At 38.3% G+C, this 26646-nt stretch overlaps 1 protein-coding gene across 2 annotated transcripts in view; it reads right to left on the bottom strand.

Moving 5' to 3' along the window:
- Positions 1–26276, bottom strand: part of GLS (glutaminase) — a 61389-nt gene extending 35113 nt beyond the window's left edge. Inside the window, exons 1-7 of one of the 2 annotated variants that reach the window (XM_085066046.1) lie at positions 25907–26276; positions 17749–17845; positions 17137–17258; positions 11701–11830; positions 10885–10964; positions 9131–9294; positions 4598–4656 (exon numbers count right to left, since the gene is read on the bottom strand). In XM_085066046.1, the coding sequence (XP_084922172.1) occupies positions 4598–4656; positions 9131–9294; positions 10885–10964; positions 11701–11830; positions 17137–17258; positions 17749–17845; positions 25907–26250 (996 nt within the window). In that variant the 5' untranslated portion in view covers positions 26251–26276. The remainder of the gene's footprint in view (positions 1–4597; positions 4657–9130; positions 9295–10884; positions 10965–11700; positions 11831–17136; positions 17259–17748; positions 17846–25906) is intronic. The other variant, XM_085066045.1, reaches the window with a different exon arrangement.
- Positions 26277–26646: the final 370 nt, after the last annotated feature.

Genomic DNA, 26646 nt, shown 5'->3' with positions numbered 1-26646 from the left:
TTACCAGAGCTTGCAACAACAAAATTGGGCAGTATATATTAGAAAAGTAGTTAATATTAGCCACTTTCCATTAATCAACACTGTTTCTATGATTAGACCATATCAGCTCTATAAGCTCGTACCACGTGTCTCTTGCTAAAGCAATTTCTCAATTTTGCATCTAAGCAAAGCTAGTAATACCTGGATCATGAGAAATTTATAATCTTCTAATAACAGAAAATTATTAAAAATTTATTTCTGGAATATTTAAAGCCAAATTTATAGTCTAACACTATATTGTAATGAAAATATCCAAAAGAAAAGAATTGCAGTACTATGTCACAGGGCAAGAAAACTTTTTTTTTTTACACACTTGTGCATTTTTCATTAAGTTAACTAACGTCTTTATTTTAGCTTTCTGTACTTACACACTTTTTATATTTTATTTGTTAAGCTGGTCCTGTTCTGTGAGAACTGGTGTCTTGACAGTTTAGTGCACCATTTTCAGCTCTGAATTACTTGAGAGTACTGTGACAGACAGTACTTGACCTACAACCAATACGATCCAAATTTCAAATACTTAGAAGATTTTGAGTCCTTCATTTCTGTGCATGTGTGACCACTGAATACATGTAATTTCAGAGAATCTACTACATATTCTATGAGATAATATCCAATACACTTGAGTTATAATAAAAAACAAGTGGAGAAAAACATGGATGTAAATTCTATCCCAAATTAGTTACCACAAGAAAATTAATAACCTAGGAATAGAGGCAATGTCACCAAAGAAAAGACAAGTATCTGGCAGAGAAGATCACAACACCAACACAAGTTTTAAAGTGGTTTGTAGGTACATTTACACATCAGTCTATTAGGAAGGGTAACTGGAGTGACAGCATACAGCAATTAAGCTAAATCAGTACTATTTATTCTAAACTCAGCTAACCATGCATTTTCCCACTCCTCAAGTATCAACTGTAACTGCATAGTTTCCTAATAACTGAATCCTGACAGCAAACAGACCCTTGGCACAGCTAGACAGGTTTTTTCTACTACTCTTTGCCTCATTTATTTTGTGATTTATCAGCATATTTAGAAAGCTCTTAAATATATCACAAACACCTCTATGTTCTATACAAAAAAAAAAAGCTTCAATTGAATTAAGTTTTAGGGTCAGCAGTTACCAGCATTTTCATTTTCTCATACCTAATTTTTTGCAAGAACCAAGAATTTTACTATTTCCAACATGTCTAAATGCTTCCCACACTAATTCAGGACACAGAACACCTCCCTTCAGCAAGCATTCAAGTCCACACTCTCTAAGGTCCTGCATATGGCTGCCAGCACTTAAAAGTATTTAAAGATGTTATAATTTGCCTGAACCTTTGCTGTTAGATTAGGAAACCCTTTATCTACAGATGGAATGTTAAAGCATACAATAAAAATGACTGCAGATTAATCCCTTGTCCTCTGATGATTCCATCCATGCTTTCTTCCACATTATCTCTCTCTGAACCCTTCCTCTTCATCTCACCTGCACCTCCAACATGGCAGTCAGTAAAGGTAACATGGAAGTGGGAAATCCCTGACACAACCACTGATATTCCTCCAGTTGACAAGCTTTGAGAATTGAGTTTAAGGTTTAAGAAAACATAATGGATCAAAGCACTAAAATCTATCCACACTACAGGCAATAAAAACTATTCCCAGCCAATGTGATGCAAAGAAAGCCGCACTGAATCTGTACGAAATCTGTAGAGGAGTTGAATCATCTTCTTTTGAGCACCTGTATTTCCTTAAACATGGGAAAATTTACTGTTTTATCTAATACTACTTGTCCACAAACTCCTGTAATTGCCACTACAATTTTCTTTTGATAAAAATTATTTGAAAATTGCTGTAACTATGTCATTTATATAACTAGTAATACAGGCAAATTGCTGTACATTTACCAAAAAGGGAAAAGGACCTTAGGGAATTTTTTTTAATTTTATTTCTTTAAAAGTGACCTGCAGGATGTCCTTTTGCTAATGCATTTTTATTGTAGATACATGCTTTAAACTGCTGGAACAGTCTGTGAAGTGTAATGCAACTACAATTAGAACAGAGCCAGGGGTTAAGGCACCAAAATGTAAATACATTATAGTCCCAAACACAGGGCAGTCAGAGAACCACTTAAGCTGGCAGGAATATGATACAGCCATGCCTAAGTAACTCAAACAAACATAGAACTTAACATACACATACCCCTAATTATTTATTATTATGGACTTCAAGGACAATGTAACATTACAGTTTAGGTCCCTGCTCTGTTCCAAGGTGGGAACACCAAATTCTTATAGCAGTCAGAAATGGGTATGTGATGCTAAGAGCCCTTTCTTCCCTCTAAAATGTTAACATATTACATGCTAACATACTCTGACAGAGAGATCACTCCAAGCATCATCTCTCATCCACAAGTAATCATAATCTGTGTCAGGCTCTAAGGATGGCTGGGTGCAAAATCACGTATACTAACAGCTGCTAAACTCAGTACAAGTACAACCTATGGGAACTCTGAAAGACTTCTTAGATCCATTTCTCAGAAAGAGATAATGAATCTCAAAGGAGATAAAAGCATTCTTAACCATGAAATATAGCAACCTCTCCATAGCTATTAACATGCTATCATTAGATAAACCTGCCATTCACAGTGAATTCAAGTTTTCTTGGACTTTAAGAGCCATACGCTGTCCTCAAGACATGTAAGCAACACCTTAAATAAAAAGAATGAATGCAGAAGAACTGAGGGCAAAACATGAGTTAATGAAGCCACCTTTTTCAGCAAAAAGGTAAATTTGATATTAGATCAAATACAAATGTGAATCACTTAATTCACTGGTTAGTAGGAATACTGTTAGGTTGCAGATTGTAAAGAAGTTGCTTCACAAAAAATACAACTAGTAATTAATTTTGTACCTGTGAACCTCTATGTAATTTTCTTCAGAATATGTTTAGCTTGGTTAGTTATTCAAATGATAAATGGTATCTTAGTGAAAGCAGTACAGAAAATCATCTAGATTTTAATCACACTGGAAACAAATAATGGTGTGATAAGTAAGATATGCGTCCACTACACGTGCAGTTACCACATGCAGAAACGTTAGTGCAATGCAATACTCTTCATAAGAACATTACAGAAAAAACCCAAATAAAAGTTAAAAAAAGCCACCCAGCAAAACCAATCCCCCATCCTTCTAACAAATACCACAGTTGCATGCAATAAACAAATCCACATTATCTATTCAGAATTACACCATTTATTGAGAACTACGTGCCTTCTGCAAGAGGCACATGCTTTTGTTTTGCCTTATGATCAGTAGGGCATGTTGTAGTTGGACTAACATTTTGACATTTCAGACAAATGTGTTAAGTCAGATTTTAAAATTCACTATTATCCAAGTGAATTTCAATGCTTAGTCAACCTTTAAAAAATATTAAATGTGAATAAATTTACCTGTCATACTTAAGGCCATTTTCTTTCACCTACAGCTATCAAAGATAAATGTCTTTAAGCAGGAGTTCTTACACCTTCTTTAAATATAAAATAACAGAAAATCACCATCTAAATAATTTTAAAAGCAACTATTTGGAAATAGGAGGTAGGAAACACATTTTAGCTAGTGGACTTTGAAATGTAATTAAGAAACAGGGTGTAACAAGACTTTTAAACCTCTGAAGTTACAGTCTCAAGATTACTACTTAAAAACTCCAGGGAACTATCATGTTCCTCACAAATCTACAGAGATACCCTTAGAAAAAAAAATTATTTTTTGTACCTATGGCTACCAACACCAACAGAAAATACAAGTCAGGTATCTGGCAAGCATTAACATTACATGGAGTTTACACATTAACAACTTCAAGGTATTTATAGAGTTATTCCACAGAAAAAATAAAGTACAGCTTTCCAAAAGTATCAAGATCATGGACTAAAGATGTTCAGTCGTTATTCAGTCCTGGTGTGCTTGGCAAAATGAGTAACTGTTTACAAACACTCTTATTTAGGAAAGCACATTTACATCCCAACAGCAGCTCTGGACCAGAGAAGCTAAACATAACTTAGTGGTGCATTATGTTAATAGCACACAAATTCAACATAAGACTGACATTCAGATATAGCAGCATTGCTCCTGAACAAATTATAGTATCTTCCATTTCCTCTGCACAGCAAGAAATACTCTTGTAACTTTATGCTCTATGAGAGCACTAGACACTCAGAAACATACTTCTGAGTGCTATAAAGTATATTCCTCAGCAATATACATCCTCAGCAATTAACAAGCAGGAGGCAACACTCTCACGTGAATATCAAGTGTTCTGCTGCTAAAGAAGGAAATAAAACTAATACCATCAAGGAAAAAGAGTTTTTCAGATGCACTGATACTTGCTAAAAACTGCATTTGTTTGCAAGGGTTACTATTTCCAAAAGTATCAGAGCTTGGTCTACCTGCCAATGAGTAAAGTGCCATCAGATACTGCAGACAAAAATCAAATGCACTTGACAATCTATACAAGACACTCTTTCTACATTCTACTAAAATACTCAGAAAGAAACTAAAAATTAACTTTTTACCTTGATTAAAGATGTGATCACAATTGCTCCAGCATTCACCATAGGGTTATGAGGCCTGTCTGTAAAATGAAAATTTTCAATTACAAATATATTCCAAGGCATGTTTGTCAAACAAAACCAGTCAAGTTCCTACATTTCTAGTTCCTAGATTCAAGCTCCTAGATTTGTGTATGACTTAAAGATACTATTACAGAATAGCTATTATATAATCTTAAACCTTAAAAAAATACTGTAATCCAACACTATACACCTTTTTTAATAATTCTGAGCACAGTATTTTACAGCTTAGAACACACTCAGCCTTATGCCATTTAACAATCCAGTAAATTATTTAGTTTGATATAATTTCATTTCTTGAAAACTATGAATCCTCTTTAGTGTTCCAATATTTGATGAATGCCACATTTAGAAGTGGAACAACCGCTACAGGACTTTCCAATTTTTCCCCCAAGTTACCAAGACTCAGTGATTTTAGAAGCGTTTAAACAAGTCCTTTAAAAAAATTTAAAATCCAGTTCTTCATTTTCTTTATTGCTGCAGATGAATACAAAAGCCTGATTCTTTTTAAGAACCAGAGGTTCTACTGGCAGCTTCTGAAATGCAAATATCAATTTATTCATCCTCACTAGAATTTAACTTACTTCATAGCTGACTTGCACATACACTTATCTTTTCCTTTTTATCACTGATCTCCTTATTAACAGTATCTTTGCATACCCAAATCATTCTTGGCTGCCAAATTTTTTTATCTTCTCTTTCTAAAAACCTCTCCTTAGCAGCCACCTTACTTTCCCCAAATATAACATCTACCTTCCACAAGTTATTCTTTTCTTTTTCACCTAACATTTTTGCTGTGCCTTTTAACTAGAATGTTGACTTCTGAACATTCTCATGTCTGAAAACCTCGACCAATTGTCAATACATCAGTCTCATGACAAGTTTAAATTCTTTATTTGCTGTTCCTTTATCTCCAATTTTGAAAAAACACTGATTTTAAAACGACACAAAAAGTGTTGATTTTTATGTATGATATACAAACACACATTTTAAAAGAAACTTGAGATGACTGAGGTTTTGGAGATGAGTCTGATATTTGCATATACACACTAACAAACTTTTTCCAATGAAAATTACACTGGTCATGGTCAATGGCACTTAGCCACCTATGAGTATCAGTTAATCTTCAAAAACTAATCATCAAGTTTTATCTGTATTTTCCAGGAAGCCAATATTAAAAAGAACTTTTAAATAAATTCAGCTCTTCTGTTAGTGGAAAAATAAGGCCAGTACCTTCCAAAAAAGTGAAGCTCCCCTAAAATACAACCTTATTGTCTAAATACAATTTTAAAATTGTTACTGCCATTCCTTAAGTCTCTGAAATAGACTCACAAATTGTTCTGATTTCATTTGATTGTACTTAAGATTCACCTATATCAAATATCCTGTTAACTACTAATGCAAGCAGTGAGGGCCAAATGTATTTGACTTTTGATTAAAACCAGATACTGAATAAGAAAACAGCATTTCCACAGGAAAATGCTCCTTAGGGACCACAAACCTCAACACAAGTCAAATGATCATTCTCAGCATCACAGCCTGTGGGTCAGAAGGAACATCTGGAGGTCATCTCCTCCACCCTCCCACTCAATGCCAGGCTGTTGCCAGGTCTATTTCTAAAGCAGCAGCCACTACTGATTTATCTCACAGTGGGAGCCATCAGCAAAGGGATTCCACACTGTACAAAATCTAAGTGTGAACACTGATACTGTAATTGCAAGTTTACAAAGAGGTGAACAGATTCATCCCTTTATCTCCAGAAAGAGGTATCAAACTGTGCAAAGCTAACTGACACACATTACCAAAAGCGCACACACACACACTATAAGCAAATAATAAAGGCAGTGTTCTGCTTAGACTGATAAAAATTAAAATCTTTTACACAGCTTCTCTGCAAGTCACATATATTGCTGTATTATCTCATTATACCTCTGAGTAAGTTCATGTTTTTATCCTTAATGAAATATACGCAAAATAAACTATTTCCTAGCAATGCCTCATTCAATTACAATGTAACCTTTATTACCGGACTAAGTTCACAAACTACTATATTACTGGACTAATTCTACAAATAATTATCATCAAGAGAAGGTTGTACCTATGGATAAGAGATACTAACTGTTCATATATACAGGTATTGTTAGACTTGTTGCATCATAAATTCAACAGACATGAAAAAGCCTGTAGCTGCTTAATGACCATAGCCAGGAAAATTATTCCCGATAATGCCTGTTTCAGACACATTTTATTTCAATCAACCAGAGAAATCTTTTTCAAATTAACATGGGGACTGCTTTATTCCTCCAGAAATCTGAATTGTTGGATGGGCAATATATTCCCTTTGATAAAACAAGTTTTAAAATTGAATATTCATAAGGCTGCAGAAGTCTCCAAATTTCCATTTCACAGCACGGATCATACTCAAAACATAGCTACAGCCTTTTGTTGTAAGTTGGCATTTTTAGCTGTAATTTGAAATTGTCTTAAAATATTCTTCACTCTTTTCAGCTTGAATCTCAATACTAGTAAACAATGAAATGGAAGAACATGCTGTTTTAGGGATCTTCAATATAGTAAGTATAGAAAAAAGAGCTTCAGATGCATGTCTAAACAGTCTTCAAATACCTGTGTATCACTTCATAAAACCTAGATTCCAAACATGAAATTCAACTACATCTGAATATTTAGAAAGTAAACAAATACCTGTATTTTTTTTTTTTAGATTTTCAAATCTGTCTTCAAAGTGTTTATGCATGTCCAAACTGACAAATACTTTGCATATCTGAAGTTCACACAGTGGTTTAAACCTACAAGCAAAGTGTAATACCTTCTTCCTCCCTTCACGTGGAGAAACTCAACCTCCCTTTCTCTCACTATAACTGGAATGTTCCCATTTATTAGACTTCTACTTTCTGTTTTAGTCTTTTCTTAAGGACTGTATAAGGGACCATCCAGGTCAGTTCCAGCACTTTTTTTCTAATGTCTATCAGCCACAGAAGCACATATTTCAAAACTTAATTTTCTATCATATGAATTAGTCTTCCCTCTCAATTTCATGTTCATTGGTCAAAATTTCAATAGTCCAAATAACATAACATGCATAATAAACACTCTTGCCTTACAAACACTCTTGTAACAGTAATGTAAAAGACCACAGCCCACCAATTCATCTTCTCTAACAGTTCAATTTTAAAAGTAGCAATAAAAAGAAAAATAATTACTACACTTTCTGTCAAGTTATTAAAATGAGAAAATACACAAAATTTATCTTAGTTCAAAGGAATTAATGGGCAATTTTCAGCACCATCAAAGCTTTTCTATTAGTAAAGATTTTGTAGGATATGAAAGTCATCTTCTCCCTGTTACAACACTGTATTTGGAAAAACTAGGAAAACAAAAACAAGAGAGCAAAACTTGACAAAATGCTTAATCCCTTCTTGGCAATATATTCACATGTTGGTATTTCATCACCATTTACTAATATAATAAAACAGAAGAAATAAGTTGTCAAGATATATTTTAAAGTATGGAAAGATGATCTTAATGGATAAATCAATTAGATAATTTCAAATAGAATTACTTGCATGTATTTATAAATTCCTTAAATGCAATTACACATCATTAATATTTTAATAATATAGATATTTAAGTGAGAATTCAATATAGTCCTTGACAAAAAAGTCATCCAAGCCTTATGCTGGCAATTAAATATTAATTGCAATACCATGGCAACGGAAACATTGTCTGTTCTTTTACTGAGACAGATCCACTAGGAGAAACATTTGTGCTTCAGAGATAACATCCAGTATTTCCTCTAAGGCTACATGAGTCATCTTTCTCAGATTTTTGCCATTAAGTTTTTTAAAATAACATTTCCATGCTTGAGAATTAATATAATACAAAAAATAAATAATCTAGGTAAGTGCTGTACGAGAAACTCTTGCTAAAACACTCCTGCCACAGAAAAAAGTAAAAACATTGTTTTGAATCAGTAGCCAAATTCCATTTAGAATAATCTGTGGGAAGATTTTGCCTTCTGGAAACTAGTCAGTGCTGGCCTTTGGCACCAGCATCTGCTTTTAGAAGGCTGAGAAGTGATGTTTTTTTAAACCAATTTAACATTTTAGATTCTTTCACCACCATTTTACAGAAGCCATGACTAAGAAGCACTTGCTACCAACTCAACTAAATAAATTTCAAATACTTGCATTATTAAAATTCTTTGGGTTTTCCTACAGCTCAGTAACAAGCAAACAGAATAGAAGCAATAAAACATATTTTACTAGCTTTCTAAATTAGGCAATAGTAACTGACAAAGACTAAGTCTACCTTGCTTATGGCAAAATATTCTGGGACCTATCTAGTAATAAGATTTACGAGGATACAGTAAAATGAGAAGACTGAAAAAACTGTGTAGGCTTGCCTCAATTTTCTAAAACTGAGTCTTTGCATTATTAACTATAATGTATCTCTTACCATCTTCATTCAGGAACAATTTGTTGAATCTTAATCCACTAGGCTCTTTACCAACATATCTGTGCACATACTCTGTGCCAAGGTCATTGACAGCAATCGCGTATTTCAAAGGCTTTACACAGGACTGAAGACAAAACGGAACTTTGGTATCACCCACAGAATGCCTGGGAAAACACAGACCAAGAGGTTTGAAATTTCCTATTTGTCAGCTGTGGCAGCAGAGTGTTAAATGCTTCGTCTATACTTCAACAGGTAAGGACTATTAACAAAAACACCCCAAAAAGCAAAAGCACATTATTACTAAGTCTCATTTTAAAGAACACAACAATGAGATATAGAGGTTTTAGCAACTGACTCCATAAGCCAAGCATAACAAAGTCAGTTGCTGTGGACTACTGAGGAGGTAACAAAATAAAAACAGGTTCAGAAACGGGTTTGTACCACAGAAAAAAAATCACCTCAGACCTCCAGTCTTGCATTTATCCTGCTCAGTTGCAAACCACATACTCAACAGGGTACAGCTGACCCAAACAGAGCCACTACACTTATTTACATCTGTATAAACAAAGATGAGATACAGTTTGGTTTTGCAATTTGAGAACAATAATCAAATAGCTGTATTTACATTCCCTTTGATAATGGCCAAGATATTTTATAACAATTATTACATGCTATCTTTCGGAAAGTTTACTTTCAGTATCTATGTCAGACTGCACCAAAGAGTGACTCATTCAAGCAGCATATGCCACATCTAGAGCAAAAGGCTTGAAGCAGCCACTTGTCTGATAGCAAAATCAGAAGTGTATTTACTTCTTTTTTTTGCAGAAAACACAAGAAGGCTGCAGTGAAAATCATAATGCCATTTTGGCATTATAAAGGCTAACAGTACACAACATTAAACACTACAAAAATTAACACTATAAAAGCTTTCATTAGCACCTAATATCCAAAACAAAATGCCAATAAAGTATAAGGTTTTTTACTATTAATAGGTTATAATTCAGACACTTAAAAAGGGAGATGAAAAAAATACTTCAGCTCACTTGTACGGCTCCTCCCAAAATTACAGAGCATATGGCTAATTGGAAACATATAGATCACAACAGATGATGGTAAAATTAACTCCAAGCCATAGCCACAATAAGCAAGTCTGATGCTCTCAGGACTGCTCCATTCACAGACCCAACACCTAAAAATTGCAGTTCACACAAGCTGCAGTAGGACCTCACCAAACTGCAGGTCAGCTGAGCTGATGAGCATCTTGCATTGTCTACTCACAAAGGTAGACAGAGAGCTCACATTACTTCTCAGCTAGATGGTGTGAGGTATCCCTTTACATCTAGGCTCCTAACTGTCTCTGTTACTCTGAGTTACTCACAATGAGAAAAATAAAATCACTCTGACTATAGCTAAGACCTACATACACCCTTACAGGGGAAAGCTTGATAAACCTGAAAAGCAAAATCGTATTCGGTTCTGTCCAGTTTCCACATCTTCATTTTCTTTTTGAAGAACATGAATCTGCATTTTTTCAGTGACACACAGATTATATAACAATGCCACAGTGAAAACATTAAAATGCAGAGAAGGAACTAACACTTAAGCACATTGTGACCTACAGAAAGTTAAATAGCTTGATGCACAGGTACTGTCAGACAAAGCTTTTCAACTTCCAAAGATTAGTACTGCAGAAGCATTGCCTCTATCTTGTCCTTCAACTATTCCACGAACAAAATCTAGAAGTTATAGTATACCTCTGTCCATCCACGGTGCAAAGTGACACTCCCCACAAATCGGGGCTGAACTTGGCCAGTTGTGGAATATAGTCAGCAACCTATCACAGGATGAAATGAAGAGAGATACATTACAACGTCTAAAATGCTTAACTATATGCTAATTAAAATAAATATCAATGGAAAGAATACACAAGGTACAACTGAGTTATTCTATTAATAGTCACCTGCTATATCTAAAACTTCCTTAGAAATTATTATATTCACCAGATCATTATCAAATAAGACATTTTTTTCAAAGCAAAATTTTCAGCACATTCAGAGAGGTATGTGTGTTCTGTATTACAGCATGTTCAGTATTTTCAAGTCATATTAAATTTTTAGCTTGTAACACAGTCTGGGATTATTCAACAGAATAAATTTTATTTACTAACAAACCATACAGTATTGACGATTACTTCTGTCACACAATCCAGACAGGTATGTAGAGCTGCATAATTTTTCTACAGACTAATTGAAAAATTACACAGCAGTTTTGTAGTTTATGTAAAATAAAGACAGAATAATGCTATTTTCATAGTCTAACATCTACAAGATTATTAGAGGCTGTTAACTGTATTTCTAACACAGTTTAAAAGCTGCAGGCATAACTGAACTTCCAAAACTCTATCACCAAGTTATCAGTTTAATTTTGCTAATATGTTAAGAAAAGCCTGTCTAGTTAACAATGGTACTAATTAATTTGGTTAATACTTAATGAATTTGGTTAATATTTAACATATTTGCTTAATACTGAAAATTTACAGAAGTTCGAAGCTGAATTTACAAACAGGTTACCTTTCCTCCAGATTGTTTTTTAGCACTTTCATACAGCTCATCAATATGGGAAGTAAACGACATAAAATCTGGAATGACAAACTTCCTTCTGAAAGCTTGAGTAAGCAACACAATATTACTTTGTACACACCTGAAAAAAAGTGAAAGAAGTTCATTAGTATTTTGACAATGTACTTTCAAAAAGCCTACTTAAGAAGCAATTACATGTTATTTAATTAGGACCATCAGTCCCTTGAAGCTATATGCCTACAAGAACAAGTCTTTATTACTTTTCCAATTTGCCACTCTAAGTTCTATTTTTTAAAATTAGTTATAACAGTTTTATTGCATTTATTTTTATTCCTTTCTGCTTAAAGCTCTCTTTTGAAGTTTCAGCTGTGAAGCTGTACTGCAAGGTATTATCAATCTGCCCTCACGTAGCACCTCAGCTTGCAAAACGGATCTAAGCCACCCAATTCCTAGGATCAAGCCATGTGAAGTTTATCTAACCCAGCCCTTGTCCAAAAAAAGTGCTAATTTCAGAGTTAGATCAGACTGGGGAGGCTCAGGGTTGCTTTCTTTCATTTCACTGTGGTGAGAACGCTGCCATCAGATCAAACTGGAATGTGATTCCATTCGGATATGAACAAAACCCCGTGGAAAGACTTGGTAACATCTCCTGAACTAAGCAAAAGCTAACAGCGAGCAAGACTGCAAGTTTCTCGTTTCAAACCACCAGCACTTAGGGAATCTCTGTTGCATTTTAGCCCAAAACACAGCCACGCTATCGGCCACACCCTCTGAACATCAGCCCATCTGGTAGAGTTAAAAAACTGATGAGGTAAAAAGGAAAAGACTTATCTAGGACAAACAGAAAGAAGGATGAAAACACCAACTGAGACATGCGGTAGTGGTGTGTCTGGGTGAGGGGGGAGAGCACGAGCAGGGTGGGAACTGGCAGCCAGTCAGTTCAATTACGTCCTGTTAAAGGCTATTAACAGCCCTATCCCAGGGCAAGGAAGACAAAGGGAGGTTTAACACCAAACAAACAGTTAACACCTTCATACCATGCCTTTTGGCAGTGTTGACAAAAGCAGAAACAATACTATTAATGCAGGCAAATGGAAAGTTAAGAACATCTAGGCACATGCTACAAAGAACATACCTTCCAATTAAGACTTATTCAGAAAAAAAAGAATTAGGGAAATGTTTTCACTTGGAATAGATATTTCAATAATCCTACTATTAAAAGTTACCATAAGTTCAAAATGAAGATGCATAAAGACCAGTGAAGAAACAGAATTATCCTTCCTTTGAATTCCCCTCTCTTTTTTTAAGCTTTTAAACTCCTTCGTACTTACACGACTTTATCCCAAATTCAACTGGCACCCATTTCAAATGCTGATAGGCACAGCTCCCCGAAGGTGAAAGAGAAATGGCAAAGTTCCCGATGTAACTTACAAACAGTCAACTTACAAACTGCTGTCTGTATATGTTGCTTTGGTAGTCTACGTTAAAAGGGCAGCTCAGACACTTGTGGCAATCCGTCATTTTTTTTCTCGTATCTTGCAAAAAATCCTGTTTGCTTTTGTTGCCAGCAGCCTCCAATTACAGTTACCTACTCCAGGTGCAAAACCCCTTTTCAAAAGTAATTAATAACACTGATGGCAGCTATGTGCCCAGAGGGATAACAACATAACATGCACTAGGGTCATACTTCAGATGCACTTCTACATTATCTGTACCACCTGCACAGCATTAAGCACTCTCACAAGAAAAAGAAAATAAAAATCTGAAGTTCACCTAAACCTATTAGAACAATTCAGAACAGAGCATGGAAAACAATGCACTATGCACCAAAACACAGTCCTTTAAGATCACACTATGTTTCTGAAAGAGGAAGGGCATTTATACACTTAAAATTTACACCAAGTCTATGGTGCTCACTTCAGCAGCTGAACCATTTTAATACAAAGACTGAAACTCACTGCAGCAACAGCTATGCTGGTTAAGGACATTACCTATTGTTACCAGTTTTTCCCAGACTCTGCCAAGATCGTGTCCAGGTATTTATCCCGGTACTCTTTAACCCAGGGAAATCATATGAATTCACAGACTGAATTAAATACAGGGGTTTAAGTAATCTAGACGGGTATTCAGAACAATTAGTTCATGGACAAAATAACAAAAGCCTTAAGTCTCCCTTTAACAGAACAGTAATGTTTTCAGTCAGTCAGCCATGAGCCATGACAGCCTCCAAAATTCTGCAGCTGACATCTCCTCCCCACCAGAGTATTTAACTAATTACAGTCCAGGTAACCCTTTGGAGATAGCTGGCCTCAGGCTCAGAAGTGGAGCACTAGGAAAAGATCACAGAGAGGAATTTAGGTAAATTAACATACTGATAAATAAAAATCTTTCTCCAGTCTAATTTTGAGAACAACTTGGCCCTTATCTCTCACATACTTTAGTGGTGCTCAGGATAGCTATACTAAAAACTTCCTACTTTGCGCTCTTCCATTTTGACAAACTTTACAATCTCACTCTAAAATTAAAAAAAAATAACAACTGCCTTGTCAAATACTAATCCAAGCATTTATTGCCCAATTTTAAATCATGTCTTTACAAACTATAAATTTTTCCTGATACATTTTGGTTCAGAAGATTAGGCTGCAAGTCTTATGATCTACACTAACTGTCAGTGATTTGTATAACCTGAAAGCAACAGTTTGGGGGTTGTTGGAAATGATGCCTTTGGTCTCCAGCACAAGTTAGGATCCCTTTGTTTCCTTTATCATACAAGTTGTTATGATAGAGGAAATGTTATCCATTATTTTTGAAGTTCTTACTCAGACTGCTGATTATTGCCTCCTTACACAAAGTAAACCTGGATAAAAAGACCATCTCAGTTATCAATTCCAAAGAGCTGTTCAGCTATATATACAGATACACCTTTTTTCCTGCTTAAAAAGCTACAGTATAAGCATTACAGAAAGGCATGTAAAATTCCATGACTCGGTCTGTAAAAGTGTTCAACACATTAAAACATTTTAGAAAAATAAGTGACGTTATGTTGACAAACCAGGTATGAATACTCTAACATAGTGGAAATCCTCTACATCTCACATCAAAAGATTCCTCAAATCTAATTGCTCAAATCAGATGAAAACATTTATTAATACCTGGGTCAAGCTTGTCTAAAATTAACCATCCCATCCTCCATATTTATTAAGTTGCCCAAGTTTCATCCAGTAATAGATAGTACTATTACCACTACATTAAGTAGTACCAAAATGAAAAAAAAAAAAAGAAAATCATTCCCATAGCAAGCCAACTAGCGTGCTGCACTGCTTTCAGTAGCAGCCTGGCCTCAGAGAGGTATCACCCACACTGTATGTAAAGACCACGTTATGTTACACAAATGCAACATGAACAGCTAATTCATAAATTTATCAGCACTCTCTAAAAAATGTGCATCCGAGAAGTCTTCAATTCAAGAAATTCTGGAGATTGAAGATTAAAGCTCCAAGTTGCTCTGCTTGTAACATGGAGATTTCTTCCAAATTTTAACTGATGTGGAGACTGCTCTAAAGCCAAAAAACTTCAAAATAATGCAATTTTAGTCAAATTGCAGCCTAATGTTTAGAACCACTACAAAGGCATATAGAAACAGACAGCACAGATGCATGAACTGATGTATTTTACAGGTAATTTCTAGTGGACTTGATTGATTTAGTCAAGCTTATGATACCATTAGTCCAGATCACTTATCCTTGATACTTTATTTGATCTGGCAGCTTTAGATTCAAATTCAAGAGGAGAATTACACTACTGACTTTCATGTTTAAGGAATGGAAGGTTCAAAGTCCTGAGTTAAGTACAACTGAGTAGATACATTATTGTATTTCACACTTGTAGAAGAAAATACAGGGACCCTGTGCAATTCCCTTCATAACAAACAGAGTGTGCCTAGGAGCAACAGATAACTGAAGTTTGGGGATTTTCAATTCACAAAAATAGTTGCAAAGCAATCTTCTACTTCTGCAAAGGAAATCTGCTATGTGAAATAAGATTCACCTCTCCACCTCTGTATAATCTCTATGTTCAAAACTCTTCCTACACAAGAAGTAACCATGTAAGCTTTCCACAAATTGTTATAGTAACAAATACTCTCCTAACACAGAGGATCAAATCCCAGAGATGCGACATAGGAAATAAACTAATCCTGCTAATTAGCAATCATTTGTCCTTTTTCAAATGTAGAGCCCTTCCCTAAAACAATTCATAGATCATTATGGCAAAGAAGACTTTTAGTATAAATGTAAAGCATAACAGCAAAAGCATTTCCTTTCCCATCCATCCATACACCCAGGAAGGTTTCTGAATTTAACAATTTAGAGTTTTTAGAAGACCTGGTCTTAATACAGGAGTAAATTTAGTCCATGCTGGACCTTTACAAAGTATCTCACATCTGCTTAAGCAGTTGACTGGTTTGTTATTTTGTCACACAGACAGATATTCACTTTTTCCCCAATCTATTTCCAAAAATGTATATATACATATATTTATTTACACATATACTTGATATATTTATACTTATATAAACTATGTAAATACATAGTATAGCATAAGCATATACTGTATATATTTTATATACCTTTATGTATATAAAATATACATATTATATATATACACACACATACAAAATTGTATACGTAAGTAAGTTTTAGACATTATGATTTACCCTGTAAATGGAATAAAAATGTAGACAGAAAAATAGTCTAAAAATTTCATTTCAAAATTTAAGAGCCTCTAAATTTCCAGTCTTTTGGCACAAAAAAGCTGTAAGCAGAGGAGCAAAGTAGTGTGCTTGAAATAAACAGAAGATGACCTGAACAGTGCTTATAATATCCAGCTGACTACAGACTTCGTTTAAAAAAAAAAATCACTAAAATACAGCACACAAATCCTTCCCAAAACAGATCAAAGGAGTGCCTGCAATTCTAACTCCTCGCATCTCCACATCTCGAAATTTAGCTTCACTGTTTTTCACATACTCACTTTTAGAATTACATACATACTCTGAACATCTCTCCACACAGAAGCAGCATCCTGAACTTCAGACTACAAACTGACAGTGCAGTGAGAGCAGTTTTATATAATCATACTTCATGCTGCATCAATTAATTTGTTTGGCATCTGCCCAAGAGTTGCAGTATGGGGTCAGACATATGCAAACAACATTGACACATTAAACTCTTGTGGAGATCACACAGCCTATATGCTGCATGAAATCTGAGAACAAACTTTTATCAGAACAGCATCAGGAGTGTATGTTTGACTCCTTTTCTAATCATACGTCAATTTATATACCTTATGTCTTTCCTTAAGACAGCACTCAGTAACACACGGGCAACATTCATTCAGAATTAGATAGTTAGGTAATTGACAGCTTACTTTTTAAAGAGGTCTTTGTCCAGCATAACACCATCTGAAGTTGTCTGAAGGGTCAGTCTTAGCATATCCATGCACTCTTTCAATCGAGGATCAGATGTACGTAATCCTGTAGATTTGAGTGCCTATGATAATAAAACAATAATTAATAAGTGAAAAGCCATGCTACTACAATCAAATTATCTACTGCTCAGCGTTTATCACTACAAGAGTCATCTGCCACTGCAGTATCAACAAAGACATTTTGACACCATTGAATTCTCAGCCATTTCCTTTGGCCAGTTTGCCTGCACTTTATGTCAAAGCATTAATGTTATTTGAAATCCAGTGGTCTATCTACATTTTAGAAAAGCACAAATACTACTGAGCCATGCCACAGCCACAGATGCTTTCAAGCATACTCTTTTGCAGATCAAAAAAGTGAATAAAAACATTAATATGCTCATTCTCTTACTTAACTACAGAAACAGCATTGGGGAGGGAATAATAGTTCCATCCTTCCCACAGCTCAACACGTACAACAGAAATTCTTTGCTTTGCATTCTTGCATTTAGAATGGTAAAATAACTTTGCAGTAGTTAGCTTTCATACAGCATTCTGGAACAGTAAACTTACAGTTATGAATTTATGGACTGGTATTTTTTCTTGTCCTTCTGCAATTGTATAGAAAAGTAGATCTTCTAAGCTAGGAAGGAGACCTTGTTTCATTTTACTGGAAAACAGGGAAAAAGAAGCATAGATTATTTTAGTGCCTATTTTTATTTATACACATTTTTGCATTATTCTCAGAGAAACACGTTTTCACTACCAATATAGCTGCTACCACTAATTTCAAAGAACATTTTTATCAGTGAACACAAGCTTAGCTCAACTTTAAGTAGAAAAAAAAGGTAATATTACAAGTAGCATACATAGATTTTACAGTAGCAAACATTCTAAATTGCAACAGTCATATTTTTATTGTCATACTGCTAAGATTATATTTAGATTTTTTTGGGAGCAGATAAATCACATATCCCTCTTCTTGAGGTTACTGAGGATAGAGATGTTCCTTGCAGAGAATAAATTATTTATAAGATTCCAAGATGTACATGCCTCATAATAAAGTTGTAGAGCATACTGACCCAATTGTTCCACAGGCAAGAGAAGGAGATGATAAATGTGTAATATTTTCTTCAAAACAGTCTGTTTTTAGGACTCCATGGAGGAGTCCTAAAGTCCTTATCCTTCTAGAAGCTTATGTAAGCCCCATCAGTTACCGTGACACGAGCAAAGCCATCTGCAGCATAACAGAGCACCTGAAGCAGAAGGAGTGACTCTCATCACACCTACTTAGCAAAGTAAACGCAGTGTAGATGCACCTTTAATGGCCACTGTGCTTATCAGTGCAAACACACTGCCTCTCCAAGGGTCCCAGGTGTTACCCATTTCACTCCGAGATCCACTCTCCCTATGCCAGCAGGTTTTTGTAACCTGCATCTCCATTTTATGTGAAAGCTGAAGGAAACCTACCGGACTAAGCATTGAGATACCTTCTAAGACAGAAAAGCTGCAGTGCTGACAGCTTTCCTTCAAAGCCTTAGGAAGTTTACAGATTTAACCTATAAAAAGTTTGGCCTTCCTTGATATTCCAAGGCACCCTGCAGCAGGCAGGAGCCCCAGTCTTTACATTTGCCCTGTGAGGAGTAAAACATACAATTCCAGACTGGGAGGGGCAGCGACAGCAAAGAGATGCTGATTCTTTGGTCCCCTGAAGTGCCCAGGTTTGTTTCTAGACAAAAAAAGCCAATGTTCTGATGTTTGACAAGCAAAACTAAATAAAACCAAAACAGTTCTTTAGCAAATGTAGATATTAACTAAAATGCAGAGTACGCAGTCTTACATTATTTTAGCCATCAATTTTAAAGGTCTATCTTATAATCTATTATATTTTGTTCTTATATAGTGATACAAGTTATTGCCTGAAACTAGAATGCTCAGTGGCAATTTATGTATTTTTATACATTTACGCATGTGTGCACAAAAAGCAGGTCCAAATTCTAGTTACTGAAGTTTTCATGAGATGAAAAATTCTTTGAATAACAGAACTCAGGGTTACAACTGCAAAAATAAAATGCTACAACTAAGCCAATACCCTAGATAGGCCAATGCAATCTTACTGACTGACGTTTAATCCTCTCCTCTCCCAATACTTACACAAGTCAGATTTATGATTATTTTTAATAAAAATCTGATTATACCCAAATACTCTTTTACATTTAAGACAACCTCTAGATTGCCCTTGCCTCCCTCCTTTCCTCATAACTAGCTATGAAACCCAGTAGTAAAAAATATCACCTCTCATTTTCCAATTTAAAACACTGTATTAACATACTAAGAACAGAAGACAGCTTTGTAAGCCAACAGAACTTTCCTTGTCTTACAGTCTGGATTTTTTTTAAGTTATGCTGGCTGACTAATGCACAGACAGGCTGGCAATTCAACCAAGACAAACGCTTGCAGCTACCTCAAGCAAATTACTGAACACCCCTTTTCCTAAAGAAAATTCGAGTCTTCCAGGCAGCATGTTTTGCTTTCAATCCTTTGGGGACAGTATAACCAGTCAATCCAACAAAACCAGAACTACCAACATAGCGACTAAAGCTTCACCCTGTGTCTGCATCCTAATTCTGCAGGGATTCACTTTAAAAGTTAGGCTAAGTTATATAGTCTACTCCCCTACATCTTCATCATTGACACAAAGCATTTAACGGAGCTCCCCAAAGTGTCAAGATTTCGTGTTTTAAGGAATGTCTCTGCTACACAACTCGTTCCTGGACTGCTGAAGGTCTGGCAGAGGAAACTTTTCTATTTCCCTCTGGCAAAACCAGCCGGCAAACACACTGAGAAATTTTAACTGATAACCTATTTAATTACACATTTCTGAGCAATTACTCAGAACTTTACAGCTGCTCCAAGAATGGAATTTCTATCTGGAAAGGTGCAGAAAAGTACTTCAGACATTTAACCAAGATTTTAGCTGCCTCTTTGTGAGATTTTAATCTATTAAAGAGACTTACACCTTTCACAGCAGCAAATCTCTTGACATGGTTTTCATATCTTTCACATCTGCTGTTGTTCAATATTGGGTCACTCAGCCTATTTAAACAATGGAGCTGCACTGACTACCAAAGCAAAGAGGATGACATTCAATATATTTACAAAAAATTGCTCCTTGTCAAATAATCCATCTTTTGATAAAGTTTATCAGCTAAATAGAGGTGAAAAGGCTTGCTCTGCAGTTTATCAGATCAGCGATGTCAGTAACTGTTTGCTTAACCTAAAAGATGTGTTTTGGCACTGTGAACACACTTAGCAAGATAATTCTCTTCCACACATGTAAAAAGCTGTTTTTCACGTTAGGGAACTTACAATTTTCACAGTCAAATTAAGTAGAAATTCCAGTTTACCTGATCTCATGAGTAATGACTTTTGATACATTTTTACCTTCTTTAAAAAAACAAATAAATAAGCACCAGAGCATTACACAACTAGACTTCTTTGACAGTATTCTCATCTGTGGACTGCAATACTGGTGGACTATTTTTTAAACACAAAGGAAAACAAACACAGGAATTCCAAGCACAAGGACTTTGCAGTCCATATCATTCCTTCTTTCAGCCCTTCCTTTTGCATCAGTACAATGCCTACACCAGATTCTGGGGAGTATTTCATTTTAACAAATGCTGAATTTCTAGGATAGAAACAAGACTAAATTTAAAAAAAAAGCAGAAGATTCCTGCTTTGTACTTCAAGATAAAACTGGCAAAATGTAGAACAGGATTTACAGAACAACAAATCATATGGAGATATGATATCATTAATCACAGGTTCAGGCATTACTAACAAGTATGATACTAGTTATAAAAAGGAGATCACAATTACTGTCACCAACACTGGTCCCTCAGAGGTCTGTACTGGGACCAGTACTGTTTAATATCTTCGTCAATGACACCAACAGTGGGATTGACTGAAGTCTCAGCAAGTTTGCCAATGACACCAAGCTGAGTGGTGCAGGTGACAAGCCTGAGGGACGGGACACTATCCAGAGGGACCGGGACAAATTCGAGAAGCTTGTCCAGGTGTGAACCTCATGCAGCTCAGCAAGGGCAAGTGCAGGGTTCTACATCTGGGCCACACTGACTCCTGGAATCAATACAGGCTGTGGGTAGAAGAGATCAGGAGAAGCTCTGCTGAGAAGGACCTGGGGGTGCTGGTGGAGGAGAGGCTGGACATGATCCAGCTGTGTGCACTGAGAGCTCAGAAAGCCAAACATGTCCTGGGCTGCATTCAGAGTAGTGTGGCCTGCAGGGCAACGGAGGGGATTCTCCCCTTCACTCCACTCTGGTGAGACCCCACCTAGAGTGCTACACTCAGCTCTGGGGTCCTCAGCACAGGAATGACATTGGCCCATTGGAGCAGGTCCAGAGGAAGCTACTAAGATGGTCAGAGGGACGAGCACCTTCCCCATGTGAGGTAAGGTTCAGGGAAATATGGTTGTTCAGCCTGCAGAAGAGGAGGCTCCTGGGAGACCTCACTGCAGCCTATCAGTACCTAAAGATATAAGGTACTATACAGATCTATAAGAAAGGTCTGTAAGAAAGATAGGGACAGGCTTTTTTAGCAAGGTCTGTTGCAACAGGACAAGGCATAATGGTTTTACACTAAAAGAGGGCAGCTTTAGATTAGATATAATGTAGAAATTTTATGGTGAGGGTGGTGAAATGCTGGATCAGCCTGTCCGGAGAGGTGGTAGATGCCCTATCCCTGGAAACACTCAAGGTCAGACTGCATGAGGCTCTGAGCAGCCTGATCTGGTTGAAGATGTCCCTGCTCACAGTAGAGGGGATAGGACCAAGTGACCTTTAGATGGTCCCTTCTAATCCAAACTATCCTGCGATTCTATGAAAGCCACAGGCATTATCCACCATATCTAAAACAGGCACCTTGAAGAAGTAAGTCACCACATTACAGATGTAGTATCTCCACCCAAGAGATACAAACACTTGTCAATTCACTAAATAACTACTTTCTGACCACCTGTATAGTGAGGCACTGGTCCCACAACAGTGGTGGGTAGCTATTTACCCAAGAACTTACCAAGAGTCAAGAGGAAACTACATATTTATAAACTTGACCAAAAATAGACATGTTTAGTAGCTATCAAAGTGCTTATGGTAAAACAAAGAAGTGTAGCTTCAGGACCTGGGCCTCTATAGAAGTTATGAAAGGTCTAATAAAAATGCACTTCTAACTGTTTCTTGCATCCCTGAGTATGGTATCCACATTCCAACAGGCATATCAGTGCAATGAACCACTGCCTGATTACAAGTTATTCCCCTGTAACCTGACCTGGCTGCAAAAGTGAATTTATCTTTATTATCTCCCGAATTCACCTCTGCCTTTAAAAAAGAGCATTACCACTCCCTTGTCATTAAAAAAAATAATTAAACACTTCCTTTAACCTTTTTGTAATATTCTACTTACTAGTGTCCAGAACTATTGCAATTTAGCTGTAAAAAGTGAGCAATTTTGCTTTCAAAAGTTAGGGTCACTCATGTTTTCCTCCCCCCTCTCACCTTAATCAAGCCCTTTGTAATTTAGAGATAGTTTATACTAAGATAAACTGTTTGATCCCTTTCCTGTCCAGCAAAAGATGCAAGATGAACAATGCACAGTTATACTGAAAGTAAAAGCAAACAATGGACAGTTATATTGAAAGTAGAAGCAAAAGGTATTAAATATTATACACATCTATAGCTAAGGACTGTATTAGGCCACTGCATTTTAACAACTCAGGCGTGTGCACAGACGTTACTGTTTTAATCCACAGCTTCCATTAATTAAAATTACCAGTCTGTGACCACTCTCAGTTTAAGCTCCATTATTTTTCCTCTCCAAAATATATTAAGTTTCAGTTGGATACACAGTGTGAAGGCTGGATAGCAAGGATAAGGAGGTGGTGGAAGAAGTTACGGAAAAAACGCACAAGGGGATCTGGTTATGCAATGGGATACTAGTTATTTCATCAGCCAGACCTCATAATTTATTCTCTCTATGAGGAATTTAACTGTTCTAAATTCTGTATAGCCTTTGCACAGAACATTTTAGGCTTTCACTTGCAACTCCTACTCTCTGTACACAAGGATTGTTAGGCAAGCAAATAAGCAGGAAAACCTTACTGCTGTCTTTTGACACCGTGGGTTATTTCAGTATCCCAGAACCATGACCTTATCACCAAACAGAAAACATAACTCCCCAACACTAACAACCAAAAATAAAGAAAGTGCAAAAGGGACTATTGCCAGTTGGGTCCACAAACCATTTGACAAACTCCACTCAAACATTAGACACTCTGGACGGCAAAGTGCTGGAATCAGCAGAATACACTGACTTAGCCCAGTTGTCACTGCAATTCAGACATCTGTCCTTTGAAGAACCTCACTTTTCTTCTGGACCCCGTACTCTGTCTTAATATAACAATGATTTCCACATGCAATGTGTCATTTACAAATGCCTGAGGAAGATTTTCAAAGTTTTGCATTAAGTAAAGAATGAAAGTATCCAGTACCCTGACTAACGTGCCACCAGGAATTCCTGCACAACCTGAAATTAAAAGGAAGTTTCTAGCTTTTCCTTTTTTGTAACTATACGGTAGATGTTTTATAGAATTTCTCCTTGATCATTCCGCAGGCTCAGAGAAGAAGCATCTGACTTTCAAATACATCCTTTTGTCAAACGCCAAAAATTATTAAAAGTGTTCAACTGGTTTGCGATCACATAGCTTTAACACTCGTTAGAAATCAAAGAATTTCTGTAATTGATGCTAGCTGTAGGAAGCTGATAGCAGCTTGTTTTAAGAAAATGTTACCTCTTCAATAAATCACCTTTGCAATATCCTCAAAAATCCATCGCAGTTGGCATGCTGGTTTTTTCCAAAGTTTTTAATGTCTGTATTTCTGCTTGAAAACGGAAGTGCAGTCTTTATAAACCACACCTATTTGAGCTGCAGAGGAATAATTTTTTGTTCCAAAACATTATGTATGGAGCTAATTGAAAGAGGAGACTTCATATTTGTTGAAAAATCGCATAAATTGAAAAGTAATACCCGTATGATTGTGTATTATATTGTATATGGTTACATAACCTAACGTGCATGCATGCATTTTTTAAGGCATCTGACAGCAGAAGTTAGTGGTGATGCCTTTAAAGCAGGCTATACCCCACTGAACCAGGCTGAGCAGCTCAGGCATCTGATGGGAAAAAGCACAGAAGAACAAGGCCACAGCCTCTTTCCCCACCTGCCATATTGAAGGAGTGCAAGTTCATGCTAAAAAAAAACCCCACAAACCGCAACTCAAAAGCAGAACTGCTAACAAGCTGAGGGCTGAAGCCTTCCTGACTAGCCTTGCGGAATCTTTTCCAGACTTCCTCTTAGCATTAGACTAACTGAGACTTTGTTGTGTCAAAACAAGGTACTCCTTTCTCGGCCCTGTTTCTTCTGTCATTTGCTCTTTTCATCTAGGTAATAAGCATAGTAAAGCATGGGAAAGCAGCTTGGGCTTAATTTTAAATACGCCACCCCATAACCAGCACATAGGGTGCCTACAGGAATGCCACGGGGAACATTTCAAACACACACACAGGGGAAGTCTTCATGGGGCTTGCAGTTAAGCTGTCAAACTTCTTTTAAAAGGTTATCCGAGATACTAAATGTACCCAGGTTTGAACAACCAATGCAGAGACTGTCAGACAGGGAGTGGTATGAAGTGAACTTGCATAATGCTGACGACTAACAGAGCAGAATGCCCTGCCAATCCATTTACCTCATCATTACACTCTATCCCTGGTATCCACAACCAGTCATTAGCAGGTACAAAAACTGGAACTGATATACCTGTCTCTGACCATTTTTTTTTTTAAGAATATTTCAGGTTCTGAGTGAAGGAATATTAACTTCATAAACATACACAGCCTTATCATTCTATCACCTGCATGCACCTTTGTCACTAAGGGACAAATAAGGACCTCTTGGCACAGGCACACATCCTGCAGCACCTATAAACATCTCTACTCAGCACGCAGGGGTGGCAGTATCTGTCCCTGGCCGCACTAGCTCACGGAATTGTCAGGGCTGGAAGGGACGGCTGGAGATCACCCAGTCCAACCCCGCTGCCAAGGCAGGGTCACCCTAGGGCAGCTTACACAGCAACGCATCCAGGTGGATAAAGACGTGGACAAGACAGCGCTGCAAAACTTCCAAGGCAGCACTACGCTCCATGCACACTCCCTTTAATAATTAATGCGAGATGACACAGCTTTTGCTTCTCTGGAAAAATATTTTTAGCCAAGTGGAAGCGCTACTGAAACCACCCTCGCGGCACGCTGCCTGCGCCGGGCCTCCCCCCGGACGGCACCCCACCCAGCCGCGGCAGGGACCCCCGGGCCGGGCTAAGCCCGAGAGCTGCCCGGGCCCCACGCCGCGCTGAGCGGAGCCCCGAGCGGAGCACACGCCCCTCGCCACGCGCGTGCGGTCCTCTCCCGCTCCGAGCCCGCCGGCAGCCGGGCCCTTCCGCAGCGCTCCGGGAGCGCCCGGGATGGAGCCCCCGCACCTGCCGGGGCAGCGCCCGCCCGGCCCGGCCCCTTCCGCAGGCACCACGCGTGCGAAGGGGAGGCGGCGCTCACATGGCGCCTCCGCATCATCCCCCGCGCCCGCCGCCCCCGCCACACTCACTTCTCCCCGCCGCCGCCTCCGGCCACCTCCTTGCTGCCGCCGCCGTGGTTATTGTTGTGGCCGCTGTCGGCGGGGGGCTCGCCGGGAGTCGGCGACGGCGCCTGCGCCCCCTTCCCCGGCTCCTCCAAGGCTCCCTCCGAGCGGGTGCACAGACTCCGCGCCGACGGCAGCGCCCCCGGGCCGCGGCGGGCGGCGGGCGGGCTGACGCCGAGGGCGGCTAGCGGCGGCGGGAGACGCCTGGTCCCGGCGGCGGGTCCCGGGGCCGCGGCCCCGCCGCCGACCGCCCCCGGCGGGCCGAGCAGCAGCAGCTCCCGCAGCAGCGCCGAGCGCCACAGCCGCATCATCCTGCGCCACCGCGCCGACTGCCCGCCGCGCCGCCCGGCCGCGCCTCTCGCGCCGCGCCGCTCCCGCCTCCCGCCTCGCACCATTGGCCGAACCCGACTAACTGTCAGGCGCGCGGCATGCCCATTGGTCAGCAGGGACGTCACTCAGAGTGTCGCCACGCCCCCCGGCGCGAGCCGCGTCTCCCCGTGGGGCCGTTGGTGTCGCGCGCGGCCGGCGCGGCGGGAGCAGCAGCGCCCCCAGCGGGCGGAGCCGGCGCGCTGAGGGGAGCCCTGGGGCGCCGCCTCCCTCCCTCGCTCCCTTCCTCCCTCCTTCCTTCCCTCCCGCGCTTTGCGACGTGTAAAGGCGTTGTGAGCGGGCTGGGCTGCGGCGGTGTCGGGTTCGGGTTGCCATGGATA

This window comes from Lichenostomus cassidix, chromosome 7, assembly GCF_008360975.1.
Source record: "Lichenostomus cassidix isolate B80296 chromosome 7, HeHo_3.0, whole genome shotgun sequence".
Lineage (NCBI taxonomy): Eukaryota > Metazoa > Chordata > Aves > Passeriformes > Meliphagidae > Lichenostomus > Lichenostomus cassidix.
This window is presented reverse-complemented; position numbering and strand designations above follow the sequence as displayed.